We start from the raw sequence: 22,243 nt of genomic DNA on the forward strand, positions 1-22,243 counted from the left end.
TCTGTTAAATAATTAATATTGTCTTCTTTACATTTTTATCATCTTTACTTTCTCTGCATGTTTTAAATTTACTTTAACTTTAACTTTATTCTATTTTATTCTTTATTCTATTCTGCTGGTTTCTTTTTTCTCCTCCTATTTGAACTACTACTTCATTTTATTATTTTATTTCTACTATTGTTTAATTCTTATTATTTTCTTTTAATTCTTTTAATTAATTGTTTTAGAATAAAAATAAAATTATTTTATGTAATTTTATTTCTCTATTGTTTACTGTTTTTGTTTTTACTTCTGTAAAGCACATTGAACTGCCATTGTGTATGAAATGTGCTATATAAATAAACTTGCCTTGCCTTGCCTTGAAGAAAGCAGATGAGGACAAGATACAAGCAGCCGAAATGTGGTTGTACCATAGATTGCTGCATGTCAGCTGGACAGAAAGGACAAATGAGAGTATTCTAAAAAAACTGAAGGTAGAACAACAACTTCTTCCTCAAATAAAGAAAAGAAAACTGGCCTACTTTGGCCATAGTTGTTGTCCACATGGATGCAATCTGGTGAAGACTGTTATACATGGCAACATTCCAGCTAAAAGGAAAACAGGAAGACCTTGTGTGCAATACAGTGACAACATAAGACACTGGACAGGAAAGAACATCATTGCAATCATTAGGGCATGTCAGGACAGGACTTGGTGAAGGAAGGAAATTTATGATACTTCTAAAAGACAAAGGTGGTTAAACATTGTCAACAATGAAACCGTTTAACAACAACAATATATATGCACCCACTTGGGATGATCATGCCTTCTTTTCAAATTTTTTCTCCCAACTACCAGATATGGACGCACATTGCCTCGTATTAGCAGGAGATCTGAATTGTACTTTTTCTAATCTAGACCACAGCTCATCCAGAATCACACCTCCAACTAGGGCAGCCCAGACTATTGAATTATTTCTTCATACGTATGGTGTTTTGGATGTTTGGCGTTTCCAAAACCCTACTTCCAGGTGTTATTCTTTCTTTTCTCATGTTCATAAGACATATTTACGAATAGACTACTTTTTCATTGATAACCATTTTCATCCTATTGTCAGCAAATGTGAATATCACACAATAGTGATCTCTGACCATGCTCCATTGTTGAGACTACAGATGCCTGTTTCACAAGCTACTTATCACCTGTGGCGCTTAAATAGTTTATGGCTGGCTGATGAATACTTTGTTCAGTTTATTTCCTCAGAAATATCAATATTTCTGCAAAATAATAAAACACCAGGAATGTCAGTCTCAACTATATGGGAATCCATGAAAGCATATCTAAGGGGACAGATTATCTCATTGTGCACAACAGAAAAAGAGTGAAATAGCACACCTCAAGAAATTAACGGATGATATATTGCATGTAGATACAACCCCGATTCCAAAAAAGTTGGGACAAAGTACAAATTGTAAATAAAAACGGAATGCAATGATGTGGAAGTTTCAAAATTCCATATTTTATTCAGAATAGAACATAGATGACATATCAAATGTTTAAACTGAGAAAATGTATCATTTAAAGAGAAAAATTAGGTGATTTTAAATTTCATGACAACAACACATCTCAAAAAAGTTGGGACAAGGCCATGTTTCCCACTGTGAGACATCCCCTTTTCTCTTTACAACAGTCTGTAAACGTCTGGGGACTGAGGAGACAAGTTGCTCAAGTTTAGGGAGAGGAATGTTAACCCATTCTTGTCTAATGTAGGATTCTAGTTGCTCAACTGTCTTAGGTCTTTTTTGTCGTATCTTCCGTTTTATGATGCGCCAAATGTTTTCTATGGGTGAAAGATCTGGACTGCAGGCTGGCCAGTTCAGTACCCGGACCCTTCTTCTACGCAGCCATGATGCTGTAATTGATGCAGTATGTGGTTTGGCATTGTCATGTTGGAAAATGCAAGGTCTTCCCTGAAAGAGACGTCGTCTGGATGGGAGCATATGTTGCTCTAGAACCTGGATATACCTTTCAGCGTTGATGGTGTCTTTCCAGATGTGTAAGCTGCCCATGCCACACGCACTAATGCAACCCCACACCATCAGAGATGCAGGCTTCTGAACTGAGCGCTGATAACAACTCGGGTCGTCCTTCTCCTCTTTAGTCCGAATGACACGGCGTCCCTGATTTCCATAAAGAACTTCAAATTTTGATTCGTCTGACCACAGAACAGTTTTCCACTTTGCCACAGTCCATTTTAAATGAGCCTTGGCCCAGAGAAGACGTCTGCGCTTCTGGATCATGTTTAGATACGGCTTCTTCTTTGAACTATAGAGTTTTAGCTGGCAACGGCGGATGGCACGGTGAATTGTGTTCACAGATAATGTTCTCTGGAAATATTCCTGAGCCCATTTTGTGATTTCCAATACAGAAGCATGCCTGTATGTGATGCAGTGCCGTCTAAGGGCCCGAAGATCACGGGCACTCAGTACGGTTTTCTGGCCTTGACCCTTACGCACAGAGATTCTTCCTGATCCTCTGAATCTTTTGATGATATTATGCACTGTAGATGATGATATGTTCAAACTCTTTGCAATTTTACACTGTCGAACTCCTTTCTGATATTGCTCCACTATTTGTCGGCGCAGAATTAGGGGGATTGGTGATCCTCTTCCCATCTTTACTTCTGAGAGCCGCTGCCACTCCAAGATGCTCTTTTTATACCCAGTCATGTTAATGACCTATTGCCAATTGACCTAATGAGCTGCAATTTGGTCCTCCAGCTGTTCCTTTTTTGTACCTTTAACTTTTCCAGCCTCTTATTGCCCCTGTCCCAACTTTTTTGAGATGTGTTGCTGTCATGAAATTTCAAATGAGCCAATATTTGGCATGAAATTTCAAAATGTCTCACTTTCGACATTGGATATGCTGTCTATGTTCTATTGTCAATACAATATCAGTTTTTGAGATTTATAAATTATTGCATTCCATTTTTATTTTCACTTTGTACTTTGTCCCAACTTTTATGGAATCGGGGTTGTATGATGCTTGCTCAAACCCCGTCACCTGACCTATGGTATATAAGCAAAGACTGATACTTCACATGGAATTTAACCTCCTCTCAACTAAACATGCAGCAAACCTTCTCAATAAAACACGCCACAGAGCTTATGAACATGGAGAGAAGATAGGCAGAATCCTTGTGCACCAGCTGCACCAAAAATCTGCAACTCAGTGTATATCTGAAACTAGAAAAGCACTCAGAGAGCGCAGACCTCCACCAAGAATCCTTTAAAAAGTTCCGGGATCCAGATGGTGATCCGGATCACCGCCAAAATTTAATGGATTGTTACTTGTGCCCAGTCACACCTCTGGGAAAAATTTCAGAGCAATCCGTTCATAACTTTTTCCGTAATGTTGCTAACAGACAAACCAACCAACAAACAAACCAACCCTACCGAAAACATAACCTCCTTGGTGGAGGTAATAACAGATAAGTCTGGCACCAAACATATAAACCACTCTTATATTAACCAGTTTTTTCATAAGTTTTATTCTAAGTCATACACTTCAGAATCACATAAAGATGATAACCTGTTCAAATCTTTTTTTTTTTTGGTAAATTAAATATCCCATCAGTAGGTAAACAAATGGCATGTGAGCTAGAAAAAACATTTACAGAGGAAGAATTTTATTCTCATCTCATTACCTCTAGCCACTTTATCCTGTTCTACAGGGTCGCAGGCGAGCTGGATCCTATCCCAGCTGACTACGGGCGAAAGGCGGGGTTCACCCTGGACAAGTCGCCAGGTCATCACAGGGCTGACACATAGACACAGACAACCATTCACACTCACATTCACACCTACGCTCAATTTAGAGTCACCAGTTAACCTAACCTGCATGTCTTTGGACTGTGGGGGAAACCGGAGCACCCGGAGGAAACCCACGCGGACACGGGGAGAACATGCAAACTCCGCACAGAAAGGCCCTCGGGGCCACAGGGCTCGAACCCAGGACCTTCTTGCTGTGAGGCAACAGCACTAACCACTACACCACCGTGCCGCCCATATATATATATATATATATATATATATATATAAATAAAATGCTTAAAACTATTCCTGTGCCATTCTTGAGGTCTCAAGGCATTTATAAATGAAAGTGAGGCCATGGTTCTGCGTATATGCTTTAATGTCCTTTATGATCCCACTCCACCCAAAGGCACAGAGGTATTAATATCACTCGATACAGAAAAAGCCTTTGATCGGGTGGAGTGGGATTATCTTTTTTATAGTTTGAGATGCTTTGGTTTTGGTCCGAAATTTATACACCAGATCGAGACTCTCTATTCTCTACCTATGGAAGCTGTTTGGACTAACAACAGCCTATCCGCCTTTTTTACTCTACAGCATGGCACCAGGCAGGAGTGTCCCCTGTCACCCTTTCTATTTGCCCTAACAATGGAGCCACTAGCAGTAGTGTTGAGCAACAGTGTTAATATTAAAGGCATAATCAGAGGAGCTGAACACAAAGTTTCGCTATATGCTGATGATATGCTGATATATATGACTGACCCCAGAACAAGTCTACCAAAGATGCTTGATCTGTTATACATTTTTGGCAAGATATCAGGATATAACATTAACATGCAGAAAAGTGAGCTCATGTCTATCGATCCCACTTGTCAATTGACTACAGTCCAACCTTTACCGGTTAAAATATGCACGCATAAATTTAAATATTTAGGTATTTGGATAACCTGTAGGTTTAAAGATCTTTATGAAGCCAATTTCCCTCCACTTTTACACTGCTTAAAGAAAGATTTAGATCGTTGGAATCTTCTTTCTCTGTCACTAGGGGGGAGAATAAATGTTGTCAAAATGAATGTTACACCTTGGTTCTTGTTTCTTTTTCAATGTGTCCCCATCTTCTTAACAAAGTCTTTTTTTTCATAAATGTAAATAAACTTTTGCCTAGTTTTATTTGGAATGACAAAAATCCATGTATACGTAAAGAAATTCTGCAATGACACCGACTACATGGTGGGCTTTCCCTACCTGATTTTCAATTATTATTACTGGTCCTCTAACATTAAAAATATAATGTATTGGATTCATTATCCTAGGGATGAAGATGGTCCCAAGTGGCTACAGCTTGAGAGAGCATCCTGTAAACAAGTGTCCTTGCATGCACTAGCCTGTTCTAAAATACCTCTTTCAGAATCTATATCAACATACTGCATTAATCCAGTTGTGAAGTGATCCTTCAAGATATGGATACAGTTTAGACGAGCCTTTTCTCTAATTGAGATGTCCAGAAATGCTCCTTTAGTGAGAAATAATATGTTTGTACCCTCCATGACTGATGATGCTTTTAGAATCGGGACTAAAGACAAAGATTTATATGTGGGTGGCACCTTTGTGTCTTTTGAACACTTGAGAACACACTTTGAGATTCCTCACTTGCATTTTTTTATAGATATTTACAACTTCACAGTTTTGTTTCGACCCACTCTCTCTCTTTTCCATCACTAGTGCCAGACTCCCTTCTAGATAAATTACTAAAAATCCCCCCTTATCTCAGGGAGGCTGTGGGTACAGTGTACTCTCTACTCAGTGTAGATAATCTGAAACCATTAACAGTATTAAAACACAAGTGGGAGGAAGAATTGGATGCTGAAATATCGGATGTACTATGGCAGGCCGCTCTCAATAACATTCATTCATCGTCAATCTGTCTATGACATACCATCACCCAGTTTAAAGTTGTTCGCCGGTTACACTGGTCAAAAACAAAGTTGGCTATAATTACACCTAATATTGACCCAGTATGTGACCAATGCAATATAAAGCCGGGTACTCTGTCTCATATGTTTTGGAGCTTCCCTAAGTTGTCTGAGTTTTGGGGTTAGTTTTTGCTTTTCTCTTTAAAGCTTTAGATATCCATGTTGAGCAATCATCAGTTACTGCCATTTTTGGAGTAATACCACAAGAACCACGTATAGGCATCAGGGGTAAAACGGTGATAGCATTTACAGCTCTCCTAGCCAGATGTATTATTCTAATGAAATGGAAAGACAAGTCTCCACCTACATTTAAACATTGGCTTAATGATGTTATGCACTATCTAACACTTGAAGAAATGCGATATTCTATACAGGGTAATAATAAAAAATTCCACTATATCTGGCAACCTGTTCTTACATTAGTTAAAAAGATGGACTCTAATGACATTGTAATGATGTGAGTCTTATTGTTGTCCTCCTTTTTTATCTTTATGTATTCAGTTACTTGTCCAGCTATTTTCTATTATCTGTACAATGTAAACGTGTCAGTTTATCTGTTGTGAATCTTTTGTTTCATTTTATGTTATGTGATTTTTATTTATGACAATGGTGCAATGTGGGTGGGTGGGATATGGGTTGTTATGTGTTTGTTTGTTCCATGTGAAAATACAATAAAAAGACAAAAAAAAAAACAAACAAACAAAAAAAAACAACCTACTGAGGGCGCCACAAATTGACTTTAGTGTTGGTTCTTTTGTAGAAAGTGCCGTCTTGCTGTCATGCTGAGGTATAGAATAGCTTTAGACATTTATTTAATTCTTCCTTGGATATTTCAGTTCTGTAATTTTCAAATTTCTTTGAGCTTTAAAAAAATTAACAAACTTTAATGCTTAAAGATGAAGAATGTAAACAAACTGGCGAAATGACAGGAGCAATTTGTGAAAAATGCTGTAATAATAATTCTTGAAAAAATATACATTCTTACCATCAGATACTTTCATTCCATATTTTGTTGCTTTTATTTTGTATTTTTTTGGGGGGTTTGTTTTTGAGTAGAGTTTTTATTTCATCCTTGGTTGGTTCAGCAACACGCTCCTCCATTTTGTTTTTCTCTACTCATGGTATATGAACTGATAGATCAGCCTCTATTTTTTTTCGCTCTCTCACTCTCTCTTGAAGTTAAGTAAAAAAAAAAACAATTTATCATGTTAGTAAGAAACTGAAAAGCACCAAAGTAAGTACTCTTTCCTAATTGATAACATTAGGGACTGCTGCAAGGTGCTAACTTTGGAGCCTCCTTTAGTGAATGCTAAATAAACATCAAACACCATCTTCAAGCCAGATCTACTGCCATAGCCACTGTTCACCTACCTAATAAGAATTGAGTATTCAACAGCACTATGATAGAATGTTCTTTCATAAATGAGAACTTTTGCAAAGAAACACATGATAATACATAGGTTTATAGAATTTTTGTCTCCATTTATCTGTATTTAGTAATTCACAAGTACAGCAATTTACATACCTCGGCCAACTTACCAGTAATGATAAAGCAGTGTGCTTCATCAGTAATCGTATTGAACGAGCAGTGGCAAAGTTTACTGAATTCCGCAATGTTCTAACTGATAAAACCATAAATATGCAGACTTGTCAGAAGCTATTAGAAAGTTTTATACATTCAGGGTTAATGTACGGGACACAAGCATGGTACCCTACTGAGGAACAGAAGAGGAACATTGAAGTGGGGTGAGAGATGGTTGGAAGCGCAATAATATACTTGAGGAAAACAAAGGTACTGATGGAGATTATAGCGTACAATAAGCAAATCAGGAAGATTGTTGGTACTAAAACTGTAAGCAGCTTCATTGATGCACAATACCTTAAATATACTGCTCATATATGTAGAGCTGGGCGGCACGATGGTGTAGTGGTTAGCGCTGTCGCCTCACAGCAAGAAGGTCCGGGTTCGAGCCCTGTGGCCGGCGAGGGCCTTTCTGTGTGGAGTTTGCATTTTCTCCCCGTGTCCACGTGGGTTTCCTCCGGGTGCTCCGGTTTCCCCCACAGTCCAAAGACATGCAGGTTAGGTTAACTGGTGACTCTAAATTGAGCGTAGGTGTGAATGTGAGTGTGAATGGTTGTCTGTGTCTATGTGTCAGCCCTGTGATGACCTGGCGACTTGTCCAGGGTGAACCCCGCCTTTCACCTGTAGTCAGCTGGGATAGGCTCCAGCTTGCCTGCGACCCTGTAGAACAGGATAAAGTGGCTACAGATAATGAGATGAGATGAGATATATGTAGAGCTGAGAATACATCTATTACAAAGAAAATGATGTTTGTTAAACCAACCAGGAGCCATTATCAAGATCCATGGACCAAAATATCAAAACTGCTTGGAATATCAATTGAGCAAGCTAAAAGACTTACACAATCAAGTAATGAGTTCGCCAAGCTAGTACGGAAGCATATTATCTCATCTTTGTGATGACAAGGATCACTGATGGAGGATTCTTCAGGTACAGGTACAGTGGTTCCAACCTGACCCCTATCATGATGATGATGACCCCTATCATCATCATCATCATCGTGTGATTTAAATGTAATGGTGATCCTGTTTAGTTAACAATGAGCTGCTTGTTTCATCTCTCCTAGTTTTCTAGTTATTTTTAGTTGAATAGTTAATTTTGATGAGTGCCTTTAGGTAAAAACATGATATCCTAGGTGACTTGTTACACCAGATAAAAGCCTTACCACATGGAATGTTATTTAGCCATTAAAAAAAGTATTTTTAAAAATCTGGTTAAAATATATTAAGTTTAGGACACTTTTGGCAACTTGGAATTGTATGAAATGGTCAGTTTTTGGTTACTTACCATTCTGTCTTAAAAACTACAAGTACCAAATGAATGTCTTTCATCTTGTGAAGTTGTGTATGACGATCTAGTAAAAAGACTGAGTAGTGAGTGTTTAAATTGAATTATATACTGTATGTATTAAATATGTAATTAGAAAGCATTTACATTGTATAACCACAGCAAGCCTGATGAACCTACATTTTTTTAATCAGCATATTTAGTTTACTTAAGCCAAACTGAAGTCATTGGTTAAATCCCTTGGACTCCAGTATGTGCAAAAATTCCCCCGAGCTGTGCCGTCATGACAGCTGGGTAGAGTAGAGCCCTTTGTTATTTAAAAAAAGTTACAGCTATTATACGTTCATTAATTCATCTTCAGTAAGCACTTCATCCAGGTCACAGTCTCAGTGGCTCTGGAATACTCGGCCTGAGATGGGAACGCACCCCTAGATAATCATCCCATCATCTCCGGTTAATTAGCAACAATCTGGCAACACTGATTTCTACTTCCTTGTGCTGGAGGGACACATTCATAATATCACCATCTGCTGGAGGAGTTGCTGTGTCTCTAAAATACATTTCAGCTGTGCAGTGTATGGTAGCACGTACAGTAGTGCTTGAAAGTTTGTGAACCCTTTAGAATTTTCTATATTTCTGCATAAATATGACCTAAAACATCATCAGATTTTCACACAAGTCCTAAAAGTAGATAAAGAGAACCCAGTTAAACAAATGAGACAAAAATATTATTGTAGGGCTCTTTGAAGTGTGGGTGGAACACAAAGGACGGCAGGACAACGCTTCAAATGAAAAAAGGCTTTTTATTCCCAGACTTTTCAGTTTACTCACCAGTTCTTAATCTGGTAGCGTCACACACATACACACACGCTGTGTTCTTGTCCCGGGATGAGCTCTCCTCTGCTCTCCCTCTGCCTCCTTAAATAGGGCGCGGTTACTGGGAAAACACACAAAACACAGGTTAATTACCGTCAGGTGTAGTGATTCTGCCACTCACCTTCCCTGGCTCCGCCCTCCTGTCACAGACCGGCGCTTGACCACGCCCCCGCTGCCACATACCCCCACCACCCGACTCAGGCCGGGCGCCCGTCCGGCCCGCAGCCGACTCCCCCCCCTTGACGGGAGAGGAAGTCCGCCATCTGCGCCGCCGGCCTGTGGACCACCTTGAAATTGAAGGGTTGGAGTGCCAGATACCAACGGGTGATCCGCACGTTGGCATCTTTCATGCGGTGGAGCCACTGGAGGGGCACGTGGTCCGAACAGAGGGTGAAAGGGCACCCCAGCAGGTAGTAACGGAGGGCGAGGACCACCCACTTGATCGCCAGGCATTCCTTTTCAATAGTGCTGTAGCGCCCCTCACGCACTGACAGCTTCCTACTAATGTACAGGACGGGGCGATCCTCCTCCTCCACCTGCTGGGACAAAACGGCCCCCAGCCCTCTGTCCGACGCATCCGTCTGCAACATAAAAGGGAGAGAGAAGTCAGGGGAGTGTAAAAGTGGCCCCCCACACAGTGCAGCCTTTACCTCAGAGAAAGCCGAACGGTGTGGAAAAGGCCGTTTTCTCCCGGGATAATGGAGTCAAGGGGATCTGCCAATATCCCTTCGTCAAATCCAGTGTTGAGTAAAAGCGAGCCGTGCCTAGTCGATCGAGCAGCTCATCAATAAGAGGCATTGGGTACGCGTCGAATTTAGACACCACGTTGACTTTTCTATAGTCCACACAGAACCGGACCGACCCATCGGCCTTGGGTACCAAGACCACCGGGCTGCTCCAGTCACTGTGGGACTCCTCGATGATGCCCATTTCGAGCATGGCCTGAAGTTCTTCCTGAACCACCTTTTTTTTGTGTTCGGGTAGCCTGTAAGGGCGGATACGCACTACCACCCCCGGGGGCGTCTCTATGTGGTGTTCTATGAGGTTAGTGCGACCGGGCAGGGGCGAGAACACATCCGAAACTCGGCCTGCAACTGGGTGACCTCCGTGAGTTGGGTCGGGGAGAGGTGGTCTCCACAGGGGACCGGAGAGGTACGTGATGCCAATGTCCCTTTTTGAACCTCCGGCGCCAGCTCCGCCTTCTCCGGAACTACCGACACCAACGCCATGAGGACCTCCTTGTTCCAGAGTTTAAGCAGATTGAGGTGGTAGATCTGTAGCGCTCCCACCCTGTCCGTTCGCCTTACCTCATAGTCGACGTCCCCGACTCACCGTGCGACCTCAAAGGGTCCTTGCCACTTGGTGATTAATTTGGAGCTCGACATGGGCAACAGTACGAGTACCTTATCTCCCGGAGTGAACTCTCTAAGGCGCGTGCCCTTGTTGTACAGGCAGGCTTGCTGTTCCTGGGCCTGCCGCAAATTCTCCTGAGTTAGGTGGGTGAGTGTGTGGAGTTTTGCGCGCAGGTCCATAACATACTGAATTTCATTTTTACTCTGTGAAGGTCCCTCCTCCCAATTTTCCCGCAGCACATCTAAGATGCCGCGCGGCTTATGCCCGTATAATAATTCAAACGGGGAGAACCCCGTGGAGGCTTGGGGGACCTCTCGCACTGCAAATAACAAGGGTTCGAGCCATTTATCCCAGTTACGTGCATCCTCACCTATGAATTTTTTAATTATATTCTTGAGGGTGCGACTGAACCGTTCAACTAAACCGTCCGTTTGTGGGTGATAAACGCTGGTGCGGATCGGCTTAATACCCAATAGCCCATACAGTTCGCTCAGTGTTCGTGACATAAACGAGGTGCCTTGGTCAGTCAGAATCTCTTTCGGGATTCCAACCCGGGAGATGACGTGGAAGAGGGCCTCTGCAATATTGCGTGCTGAGATATTGCGAAGAGGCACCGCTTCCGGGTATCGCGTTGCATAGTCCACCAGAACCAATATAAAGTGGTACCCTCGTGTTGACCGATCTAATGGCCCGACGAGATCCATCCCAATTCTTTCAAACGGGGTCTCGATTAATGTTAGGGGGCGCAAAGGCGCTTTTGGAATGGCCGCTGGATTTACCAACTGGCATTCGCGGCATGCCGTACACCACTTACGGACATCGCCGCGAATCCCCGGCCAATAGAATCGGGCCATTATCCGGGCTAGTGTCTTATCCTGCCCTAGGTGTCCAGCCATGGGATTAAAGTGAGCCACCTGAAATACCAATTCCTGGCGGCTCTTTGGAATTAATAGCTGTGTGACTCGCTCTTTAGTCTGAGTCTCCTGCGTCACTCGGTATAATCTATCCTTCATAATAGAAAAATAGGGGAAGGACGGGGTGGCGTTTGGCTGGAGCGTTTGACCATCGATTACTCTCACTTGGTCAAACGCATGTCGCAGAGTCTCGTCTCGCAATTGTTCTAATGGGAAATCCGCGAGGGATTCCCCAACAGAAAGAGGAGGAGCCGGCGGCTCCTCACTCTGTCGCGGAGATGACGTAGATGGCTCTGCGACAGCAGCTCCAGCCAAAGCGACACCGGGACCTCCCCCTGTCAAATGGCAGGACCCACTCTTTACTAGGCGCGTCATTAAGCCCTGAAATCCCGGCCAATCAGTCCCCAAAATTAAAGAGTGGGTAAGGCGAGGATTAACCGCCGCCTTCACTATGGATTTTTCCCCTCTGAAATATATGTGGACCGACACCAAAGGGTAGCTGCGAACATCCCTGTGCACACACAACACCTTCACCCCCTGTGCTCCCCCCAATGCCTCGTCTTGCACCAGGCTTTGGCGGATCAAGGTCTGATTGCAACCAGAATCCACCAACGCCTGACATGTAGCCCCTTGTACACTCACTGGTATGCGATACGCTCCGGCCCGATCGAGGGCAGCTTTTGGCGCGTCGGGGATCCGTACCACCGTGCCCACCTCCATTGCTGCGCACTGTTGTTGCAGGTGGCCCGGCTCCCCGCAGCGCCAGCAAACCGGCCCAGGCCTTCCCTCTGCACCTGTGCTCTGGGGCTCACTCACCTGAGGTGGGGGGAGAGACAGACACAGAAGGGAGAAATGGGAGGGCACTACAGGTGCGGCGGGCCGGCTGGGGTGCAGCCGGCCCCCGCCTCCGTGGTGGGGGAATGGGGCGAGGACGGGACACAGAAGGGAGGGGAGAAAGAGAGAGAGAAGAGGAGAGGAGAGAAGACGTCGTCAGCCATCCTGCCGCCGGAACAGCCCCCAAATGATCCTCCGCCAGTCCTACTTGCCTGATCCAGTGACGCCGGGCGGTGGCCCTGGACCCACTCCGCGGTTCCAGCTGGTAAGCGTGCGATGAATTGCTCCAGCGCCACCTGATCGATGATTCCCTCGGCGTCGTGATCGTCGGCCCTCAGCCACCGCCAGCAGGCGTCCCGGAGCTGCTGGCCGAATGCGAACGGCCGGCCGACTTCCTCCAACCGCAGTGCGCGGAAGCGCTGGCGCTGTTGTTCTGGCGTGCACCCCACGCGCTGGAGGACGGCCCGGCGAAGGTCCACGTAGGCCAGCCGGCGGTTGGCAGGGAGCTGTAGTGTGGCCAGCTGCGCCTCTCCCGTCAGGAGGGGGAGGAGGCGCGCCGCGCGCTGCTCCATCGGCCACCCCGAGGCTTCAGCGACCTGCTCGAACAAGGTGAGAAATGCCTCGGGGTCGTCCTGTGGGCCCATCTTGGTCACGGTGAGGGGGGACGGGCCTGCGGCCAGGGGGCTGGTGGACCCTGCCGACGCGAGGAGATGCCAGAACGCCTCGCGATCTTCCTGCTGGGCCAGCACCAGGGCTTTGAAGCGCCGCTTTTGCTCCTTTCGGAGCGTGACGAGTGCCTGGTGCTGGCTTTGCTGAGCCGTGGCGAGGGCGTGGACCAGGTCCGCGAACGGGGAGGATTCCATGGGGCTGCAAGGTTGGTGCTCCACCTTTTCGCGGGTTTCGGCACCACTGTAGGGCTCTTTGAAGTGTGGGTGGAGCACAAAGGACGGCAGGACAACGCTTCAGATGAAAAAAGGCTTTTTATTCCCAGACTTTTCAGTTTACTTGCCAGTTCTTAATCTGGTAGCGTCACACACATACACACACACTGTGTTCTTGTCCCGGGATGAGCTCTCCTCTGCTCTCCCTCTGCCTCCTTAAATAGGGCGCGGTTACTGGGAAAACACACAAAACACAGGTTAATTACCGTCAGGTGTAGTGATTCTGCCACTCACCTTCCCTGGCTCCGCCCTCCTGTCACAGACCGGCGCTTGACCATGCCCCCGCTGCCACAATTATACTTGGTCATTTATTTATTGAGGAAAATGATCCAATATTACATATCTGTGAGTGGCAAAAGTATGTGAACCTCTAGGATTAGCAGTTAATTTGAAGGTGAAATTAGAGTCAGGTGTTTTCAATCAGTGGGATGACAATCAGGTGTGAGTGGGCACCCTGTTTTATTTAAAGAACAGGGATCTATCAAAGTCTGATCTTCACAACATGTTTGTGAAAGTGTATCATGGCATGAACAAAGGAGATTTCTGAGGACCTCAGAATAAGCGTTGTTGATGCTCATCAGGCTGGAAAAGGTTACAAAACCATCTCTAAAGAGTTTGGACTCCAACAATCCACAGTCAGACAGATTGTGTACAAATGGAGGAAATCCAAGGCCATTGTTACCCTCCCCAGGAGTGGTCGACCAACAAAGATCACTCCATGAGCAAGGCATGTCATAGTCGGTGAGGTCACAAAGGACCCCAGGGTAACTTCTAAGCAACTGAAGGCCTCTCTCACATTGGCTAATGTTGATGAGTCCACCATCAGGAGAACACTGAACAACAATGGTGTGCATGGCAGGGCTGCAAGGAGAAAGCCACTGCTCTCCAAAAAGAACATTGCTGCTCGTCTGCAGTTTGCTAAAGATCACGTGGACGAGCCAGAAGGCTATTGGAAAATGTTTTGTGGACGGATGAGACCAAAATAGAATTTTTGGTTTAAGTGAGAAGCGGGGCGGCACGGTGGTGTAGTGGTTAGCGCTGTCGCCTCACAGCAAGAAGGTCCTGGGTTCGAGCCCCGGGGCCGGCAAGGGCCTTTCTGTGCGGAGTTTGCATGTTCTCCCCGTGTCCACGTGGGTTTCCTCCGGGTGCTCCGGTTTCCCCCACAGTCCAAAGACATGCAGGTTAGGTTAACTGGTGACTCTAAATTGAGCGTAGGTGTGAATGTGAGTGTGAATGGTTGTCTGTGTCTATGTGTCAGCCCTGTGATGACCTGGCGACTTGTCCAGGGTGTACCCCGCCTTTCGCCCGTAGTCAGCTGGGATAGGCTCCAGCTTGCCTGCGACCCTGTAGAAGGATAAAGCGGCTAGAGATAATGAGATGAGATGAGATGAGTGAGAAGCGTTATGTTTGGAGAAAGGAAAACACTGCATTCCAGCATAAGAACCTTATCCCATCTGTGAGACATGGTGGTGGTAGTATCATGGTTTGGGCCCGTTTTGCTGCATCTGGTCCAGAACGGCTTGCCATCATTGATGGAACAATGAATTCTGAATTATACCAGCGAATTCTAAAGGAAAATGTCAGGACATTTGTCCATGAACTGAATCTCAAGAGAAGGTGGGTCATGCAGCAAGACAACGACCCTAAGCACACAAGTCGTTCTACTAAAGCAGTGGTGCCCAACCAGTAGCCCGCGGTCGACCGGTCGCCCGCAGCCTGATCACAAGTCGTCCGCGGGAGGTTTGGGGGGGAAAAGAAAAAAAGGGGGGAAAACGGGAAAAAAAGCAATTTTCGCAACCGCACCGGCTGGCTGTATGTGTGTGCGTGTGCGCATGTGTAGTCTACCAGTGACACGTGCGTTATGGGAAATTGACAGCTGACCCCGGCAGTGGCCTAGCAACAGCAACGGGTTAACATGGCGGAGGGCCCGAGCAAACCGAAACGTCCCAAGACCTATCATTTTCACTCTGAATGGGAGGAAGATTATTTTTTTGTTTATTTTAATAAAGCGCCCATTTGTCTGATCTGCAATGCAAAGGTGGGATTGGCAAAAAAAGCGAATGTTGAGCGTCATTACAAGACGATGCACGCCGGGAAGTACGAGAAGGAATACCCCGCAAAAACCCCTTTACGTGCCGCAAGACTCAAGGAACTGAAAGCACGCCTGTCTGAGCAGCAGGCACAATTCACCAGACCTAATGAACAGTCGAAGGCCGCAACAATTGCTTCATATCGGGCTAGTCACATCCTTGCTAAACACAAGAAGCCATTCAAAGACGGCGAGGCGTGGAAGGAAGGCTTTCTGGAGGCCGCGGATAGCCTATTTGACGGCTTTAAAAATAAAACGGAGATCATGAAGGCGATTAAAGATGTACAAATGTCCCGCAATACCACTACAAAGCGATGTGAGGTAATGGCTGTGGACGTGGAGGAGCAGCTAAGAAAGGACATCGATGCATGTGAATGCTTCTCTCTGCAGTTTGATGAGTCAACTGATATGGTGGATGTGGCTCAGTTATGTGTTTTCATCAGAATGGTTTTCGAAGACATGAGCGCCAGGGAAGAGCTACTGACCATGTTGCCACTAAAAGGACAAACGAGAGGCGAGGATATTTTCAATGCCTTCATGACATTCGCCCGCGAGACAAAACTGCCGCTCTTTAAACTGATTTCTATAACCACTGACGGTGCCCCTGCTATGATAGGCCGCACAAATGGATTTATAGCACTGTGCAAGCAAAGTGAGTCTTTTCCAGACATTCTGAATTATCACTGTATTATCCACCAGCAAGCACTAAGCGGGAAGATCGTTCAAATGAAAGACGTGATGGATATCTGCATGAAGATTGTGTGTTCAGTGCGCGCCAGGAGTCTTCAGAGAAGGCTTTTCCGTGCACATCTGGAGGAAAGCGACGCTGAGCACACCGAGCTGCTGCTTCATACAGACGTCAGGTGGTTAAGCAGAGGGAAGTTTTTAGCCAGATTCACAGAGCTGCTGCCAGAAATCAAGGAATTCTTGAAGCTGTCTAAACATGCAGATTATCATGACAAGCTAAATGACCACCAGTGGCTTTTAGATTTATCTTTCCTCACCGACCTCACCCACGAACTCAATTTGTTGAATGTAGACCTGCAGGGTAAAGATAAAGACGTAGTCCAGATGATGAGTTCTGTGAACACTTTTAAAAGCAAGCTACAGCTCATGTCACGGCGGCTGCAGCAGCGCGACCTGCACACAAACTTTCCAAATATGCATGCTGAACTACAAAGTCAAGGTAAAAGGCTGACGCAACTTGATATTGACCGCTATATGGAGCATGTTCAGAACGTCTCGTCAGAATTTGAGCGGCGTTTTACTGACTTTGCGACCCTCGAACCTGTAGCAACCTACATGTGTAATCCGTTTGGTGCAAATGTTGCTGTTGGTGACATTGCTGACAAAGTCAAATCACTGTTCGATTTGGAACGCGATGCGATTGAAAACGAGATTCTAAAATTGCAAAATGACATTGTCATGAAAGCCAAATCAACATCGGCCCCGCCTGGAAAGCACGCAGCGTTCTGGGAGCTGCTGTTGGATGAGAAATACCCCAATCTCCGAAGATGTGCTTTAAACCTGACAGCTCTTTTTGGTTCCACTTATTTGTGCGAGTGTGCGTTCTCGCACATGAAAATTATAAAGTCCAAGTACCGATCAACAATGACTGACGACCACCTTGTAGCCTGCCTACGCCTTGCAATCAGTACCTACACTCCTGCCTACGAAAAGCTCGCCTCCTCCTCCCAGTGCCAGGTGTCCCACTAGCTGCCTCCGCTCTGCCCAGCGCATCGTCTCACCCAGCCCACAGGTAGGCAGTTATGGCTGTGTGTCTGTCTGTCTGTCTGTCTGTCTGTCTGTCTGTTATTATAAGAAGCGGCTCATTTTTTGGAGGATTGTTGTCTGCTGTCTGTGAATTATGCCAACAGTATTATTCTGCAACGTGTAATGTGGTCTGTGTGTGTCTGTTGTTATAGGAAGCGGCTCATTTGGAGGATTGTCTGCTGTCTGTGGAATTATGCCAATAGTATTGTTCTGCAACGTAATGGACTGTTCTGCAACTTGTAATGGACTTTTCAATTTCTGGCCTGTTCTGCCACCTGCAACTTGTGATGGACTGTTCTTATTATGATTGCATGGCAGTGTTTGTCCAAATCTGTTGTACTTATGTTTTACTGATGTAGGCCTACTTATAAGTCTGTCAACTTGTAGCCTACTTTATGCTTATGTGGACATAAAGTAAAGTGGTAAACAAAGTAGTATTGTGTTGTTGTGAAGTTACTGCAGGCTGGCGACGATGTTTGTGGTTTGAAATGTTGGTATTGGACTGGTAGACCCCGGAGGGGTTGGCTACTGAAAAGTAGACCTCGGGTCAAAAAAGGTTGGGCACCCCTGTACTAAAGAATGGTTAAAGAAGAATAAAGTTAATGTTTTGGAATGTCCAAGTCAAAGTCCTGACCTTAATCCAATCGAAATGTTGTGGAAGGACCTGAAGCGAGCAGTTCATGTGAGGAAGCCCACCAACATCCCAGAGTTGAAGCTGTTCTGTATGGAGGAACAGGCTAAAATTCCTCCAAGCCAGTGTGAAGGCTGATCAACAGTTACCGCAAACGTTTAGTTGCAGTTATTGCTGCACAAAGGGGTCACACCAGATACTGAAAGCAAAGGTTCACATACTTTTGCCAATCACGGATATGTAATATTGGATCATTTTCCTCAGTAAATAAATGACCAAGTATAATATTTTTGTCTCATTTTTTTTAACTGGGTTCTCTTTATCTACTTTTAGGACTTGTGTGAAAATCTGATGAAGTTTTAGGTCATATTTATGCAGAAATATAGACAATTCTAAAGGGTTCACAAACTTTCAAGCACCACTGTATTTTAGGCATTTATTTTGCATGTGGCTGAGCTGGAGGCTATTAAATTAACTCCATACTTCTTCTTAGCTACATTACCTCTTTAGTGTGGAGTTAATTCAACTAAAAACATCTAAACACCAAATAATTCTGAAATGTGTGATGGATTACATTTGGGATAATGAGAAAATTGTTACCTTAAGGTGGAGGTGTAAAGAGACCAATTTGTAAGTAATTATTTATAAAGTAATAATAATGCTGATGTTCTGCTAGCAGCCAAATTCATATTCTGTTGATGCCACTAGATGGTCTCCATTGTGGTGCCAAATGTCCATGTTTCGTCTCTGCATCCGTCTGAGAAGTCTCGACCACTCCACTCGTTCTTGGAATTTCTTGAATATTTATAGGATTTATATGGAAATGGAAATGTCACTGCAACCTGCAGATAAACGGACTAGATTTTGGAACTGATCCAAACAGGGCCAAGGTCACAGCAGGGTCAGACGTCTGAAATTGTTTTTCTTCAATAGCTTCCTTCCCGTTTGAAGTATATTTGAAAGGTATTTCAGGCGTACAAATTAGTAACAAGAAGAATGAAACTTGTTGACATTCTAGTTTTCCTAGTTGTTTTGTCCCTCATAATCTGAGTCTTGTGTGTGGGTGTGTTTTTTTTATTGTTTTTTTTTTTTTGGTCCAGGATTTTGAGGAGTATCCAGAGCACCGCACACACTTCTTCTACCTGCTGCAGGCAGTGAATTCCCACTGCTTCCCAGCCTTCCTTGCCATTCCCCCAGCACAGTTCAAACTGGTGTTGGACTCCATCATCTGGGCCTTTAAGCACGTGGCTGAAAGCAAAGTTTCACATACTTTTGCCACTCACAAATATGTAATATTGGATCATTTTCCTCAATAAATAAATCTCATCTCATCTTCTTCTGCTTATCTGGAGCCGGGTCCCGGAGGCAGCAGTCTGATCATGGAAGCCCAAATTTCCCTCTCCCCAGACACCTCGGCCAGCTCCTTGGGAAGAACACCGAGGTGTTCCCAGACCAGCCGAGAGACATAGTCCCTCCAGTGTGTCCTGGGTCTTCCCCGGGGCCTTCTCCCGGGGGGACATGCCTGGAACACCTCCCCAGGGAGGCGTCCAGGAGGCATCCGAAAGAGATGCCCGAGCCACCTCAGCTGATTCCTCTCGATATGGAGGAGCAGTGGCTCTACTCCAAGTTCCTCCCAAGTGATTGTGCTTCTCACCCTATCTCTAAGGGAGCACCCAGCCACCCTGCGAAGGAAACTCATTTCGGCCGCTTGTATCCGTGATCTTGTTCTTTCGGTCATTACCCAAAGCTCATGACCATAGGTGAGAGTCAGAACGTAGATCGACCAGTAAATTGAGAGCTTCGCCTTTTGGCTCAGCTTCTTCTTCACCACAACGGACCAGTAAAGCGACCACATCACTGCGGAGGCTGCACCAATCTGCCTGTCGATCTCACGCTCCATCCTTCCCTCACTCGTAAACAATATCCCGAGATACTTAAACTCCTCCACTTGAGGCAGGACTTCTCCACCAACCGGGAGAGGGCAAGCCACCCTTTTCCGGTCAAGAACCATGGCCTTGGACTTGGAGGTGCTGATTCTCATCCCAGCTGCTTCACACTTGACTGCAAACCGCTCCAGTGCATGCTGAAAGGTCCCAGTTTGAAGAAGCCAACAGGACAACATCATCTGCAAAAAGCAGAGATGAAATCCTGTGGTTCCCAAACAAGACTCACTCTGGCCCCTGGCTGCGTCTAGAAATTCTGTCCATAAAAATTATGAACAGAACCAGTGACAAAGGGCAGCCCTGCTGGAGTCCAACATGCACTGGGAACAGGTCTGACTTACTGCTGGCAATGTGAACCAGACTCCTGCTCCGTTTGTACAGGAACTGGACAGCCCTTAGCAAAGAGCCCCGAACCCCATACTCCCGAAGCACCCCCCACAGAATACCATGAGGGACACGGTCGAATGCCTTCTCCAGATCCACAAAGCACATGTGGACTGGTTGGGCAAACTCCCATGAACCCTCGATCACCCTGTGAAGGGTATAGAGCTGGTCCAGGGTTCCACAACCAGGACGAAAACCGCATTGTTCCTCCTGGATCCAATGTTCGACTATCGGCTGAATTCTCCTCTCCAATACCCTGGAGCAAACCTTCCTGGTGAGGCTGAGAAGTGTGATTCCCCTATAATTGGAGCACACTCTCCAGTCCCCTTTCTTGAAAAGAGGGACCACCATCCCAGTCTGCCACTCCAGAGGCACTGTCCCCAACCACCATGCGATGTTGCAGAGGCGTGTCAGCCAAGACAGCCCCACAACATCCAGAGACTTGAGATACTCAGGGCAGATCTCATCCACCCCAGTGCCTTACCACCGAGGAGCTTGCAAACCACCTCAGTGACTTTGGCTTGGGTAATGGACAAGTCCACCTCGGAGTCATCAGCCTCCACTTCCTCAATGGAAGATGTGACGGTGGGATTGAGGAGATCCTCGAAGTATTCCTTCCACCGCCCAACTATATCCCCAGTTGAGGTCAACATCTCCCCACCCGCACTGTAAACAGTGTTGGCAGAGTACTGCTTCCCCCTCCTGAGGCGCCGGACAGTTTGCCAGAATTTCTTTGAGGCCGACCGATAGTCCTCCTCCATGGCCTCACCGAACTCCTCCCAGTTCCGAGTTTTTGCCTCCGCAAGTGCCCGAGCTGCAGCACGCCTGGCCTGCCGATACCTGTCAGCTGCCTCAGGAGTCCTGGAGGCCAACATGGCCTGATAGGACTCCTTCTTCAGCTTGACGGCATTCCTTACTTCCGGTGTCCACCACTAGGTTCGGGGATTGCCACCACGACAGGCACCGGAGACCTTGCGGCCCCAGCTCCGAACAGCCGTGTCAACAATGACCAATAAATAAATGACCAAGTATAATATTTTTGTCTCATTTGTTTAACTGAGTTCTCTTTATCTACTTTTAGGACTTGTGTGAAAATCTAATGTTGTTTTAGGTCATATTTATGCAGAAATATAGAAAATTCTGAAGGGTTCACAAACTTTCAAGCACCATTGTAGATCTGTGTAAAATCTGGCTGAAGTAGATGAGTGTTTGCTTGCACTGTGTTCTGTATTAGACTGGCCTGTATGCTGAACAGTGTTAATATATTAACATTTTACAACCCTATGTGTTTGCTGCCAGATATCTTAGAGAATAAATGATGAAATATCGCATCTCATCTCATCTCATTATCTCTAGCCACTTTATCCTTTTCTACAGGGTTGCAGGCAAGCTGGAGCCTATCCCAGCTGACTACGGGCGAAAAGCGGGGTACACCCTGGACAAGTCGCCAGGTCATCACAGGGCTGACACATAGACACAGACAACCATTCACACTCACATTCACACCTACGGTCAATTTAAAGTCACCAGTTAACCTAACCTGCATGTCTTTGGACTGTGGGGGAAACCGGAGCACCCGGAGGAAACCCACGCGGACATGGGGAGAATATGCAAACTCCACACAGAAAGGCCCTCGTTGGCCAAGGGGCTCGAACCCAGACCGTCTTGCTTTGAGGCGACAGCGCTAACCACTACGAAATATAACATTAACAATATTTTGATTGTTTTTCTTTTTTATAACGGTATCCTTAGAAAGCATGTAATAAAGGCATATGTGTGCCAAGATACCGTAATTGTTAAAGCAGCGTGTATATAGTTCAGGATTTGTGTTTACCTCACTGGGCATGCATAGATACACATGGAGTTGAGGA

General features: G+C 45.3%; 2 protein-coding genes across 2 annotated transcripts in view; both read left to right on the plus strand.

The window, feature by feature from the left end:
• LOC132894679 (zinc finger protein 260-like) overlaps positions 1 to 22,243 on the plus strand; it is a 414,543-nt gene that overhangs the window by 85,628 nt on the left and 306,672 nt on the right. The window lies entirely within an intron of this gene.
• si:ch211-63b16.4 (uncharacterized) overlaps positions 15,636 to 22,243 on the plus strand; it is a 166,337-nt gene continuing 159,729 nt past the window's right edge. Inside the window, exons 1-2 of the mRNA XM_060932841.1 lie at positions 15,636 to 17,345; positions 19,146 to 19,304. Of these exons, the coding sequence (XP_060788824.1) occupies positions 15,636 to 17,345; positions 19,146 to 19,304 (1,869 nt within the window). The remainder of the gene's footprint in view (positions 17,346 to 19,145; positions 19,305 to 22,243) is intronic.

This window comes from Neoarius graeffei, chromosome 11, assembly GCF_027579695.1.
Source record: "Neoarius graeffei isolate fNeoGra1 chromosome 11, fNeoGra1.pri, whole genome shotgun sequence".
Taxonomy (NCBI): domain Eukaryota; kingdom Metazoa; phylum Chordata; class Actinopteri; order Siluriformes; family Ariidae; genus Neoarius; species Neoarius graeffei.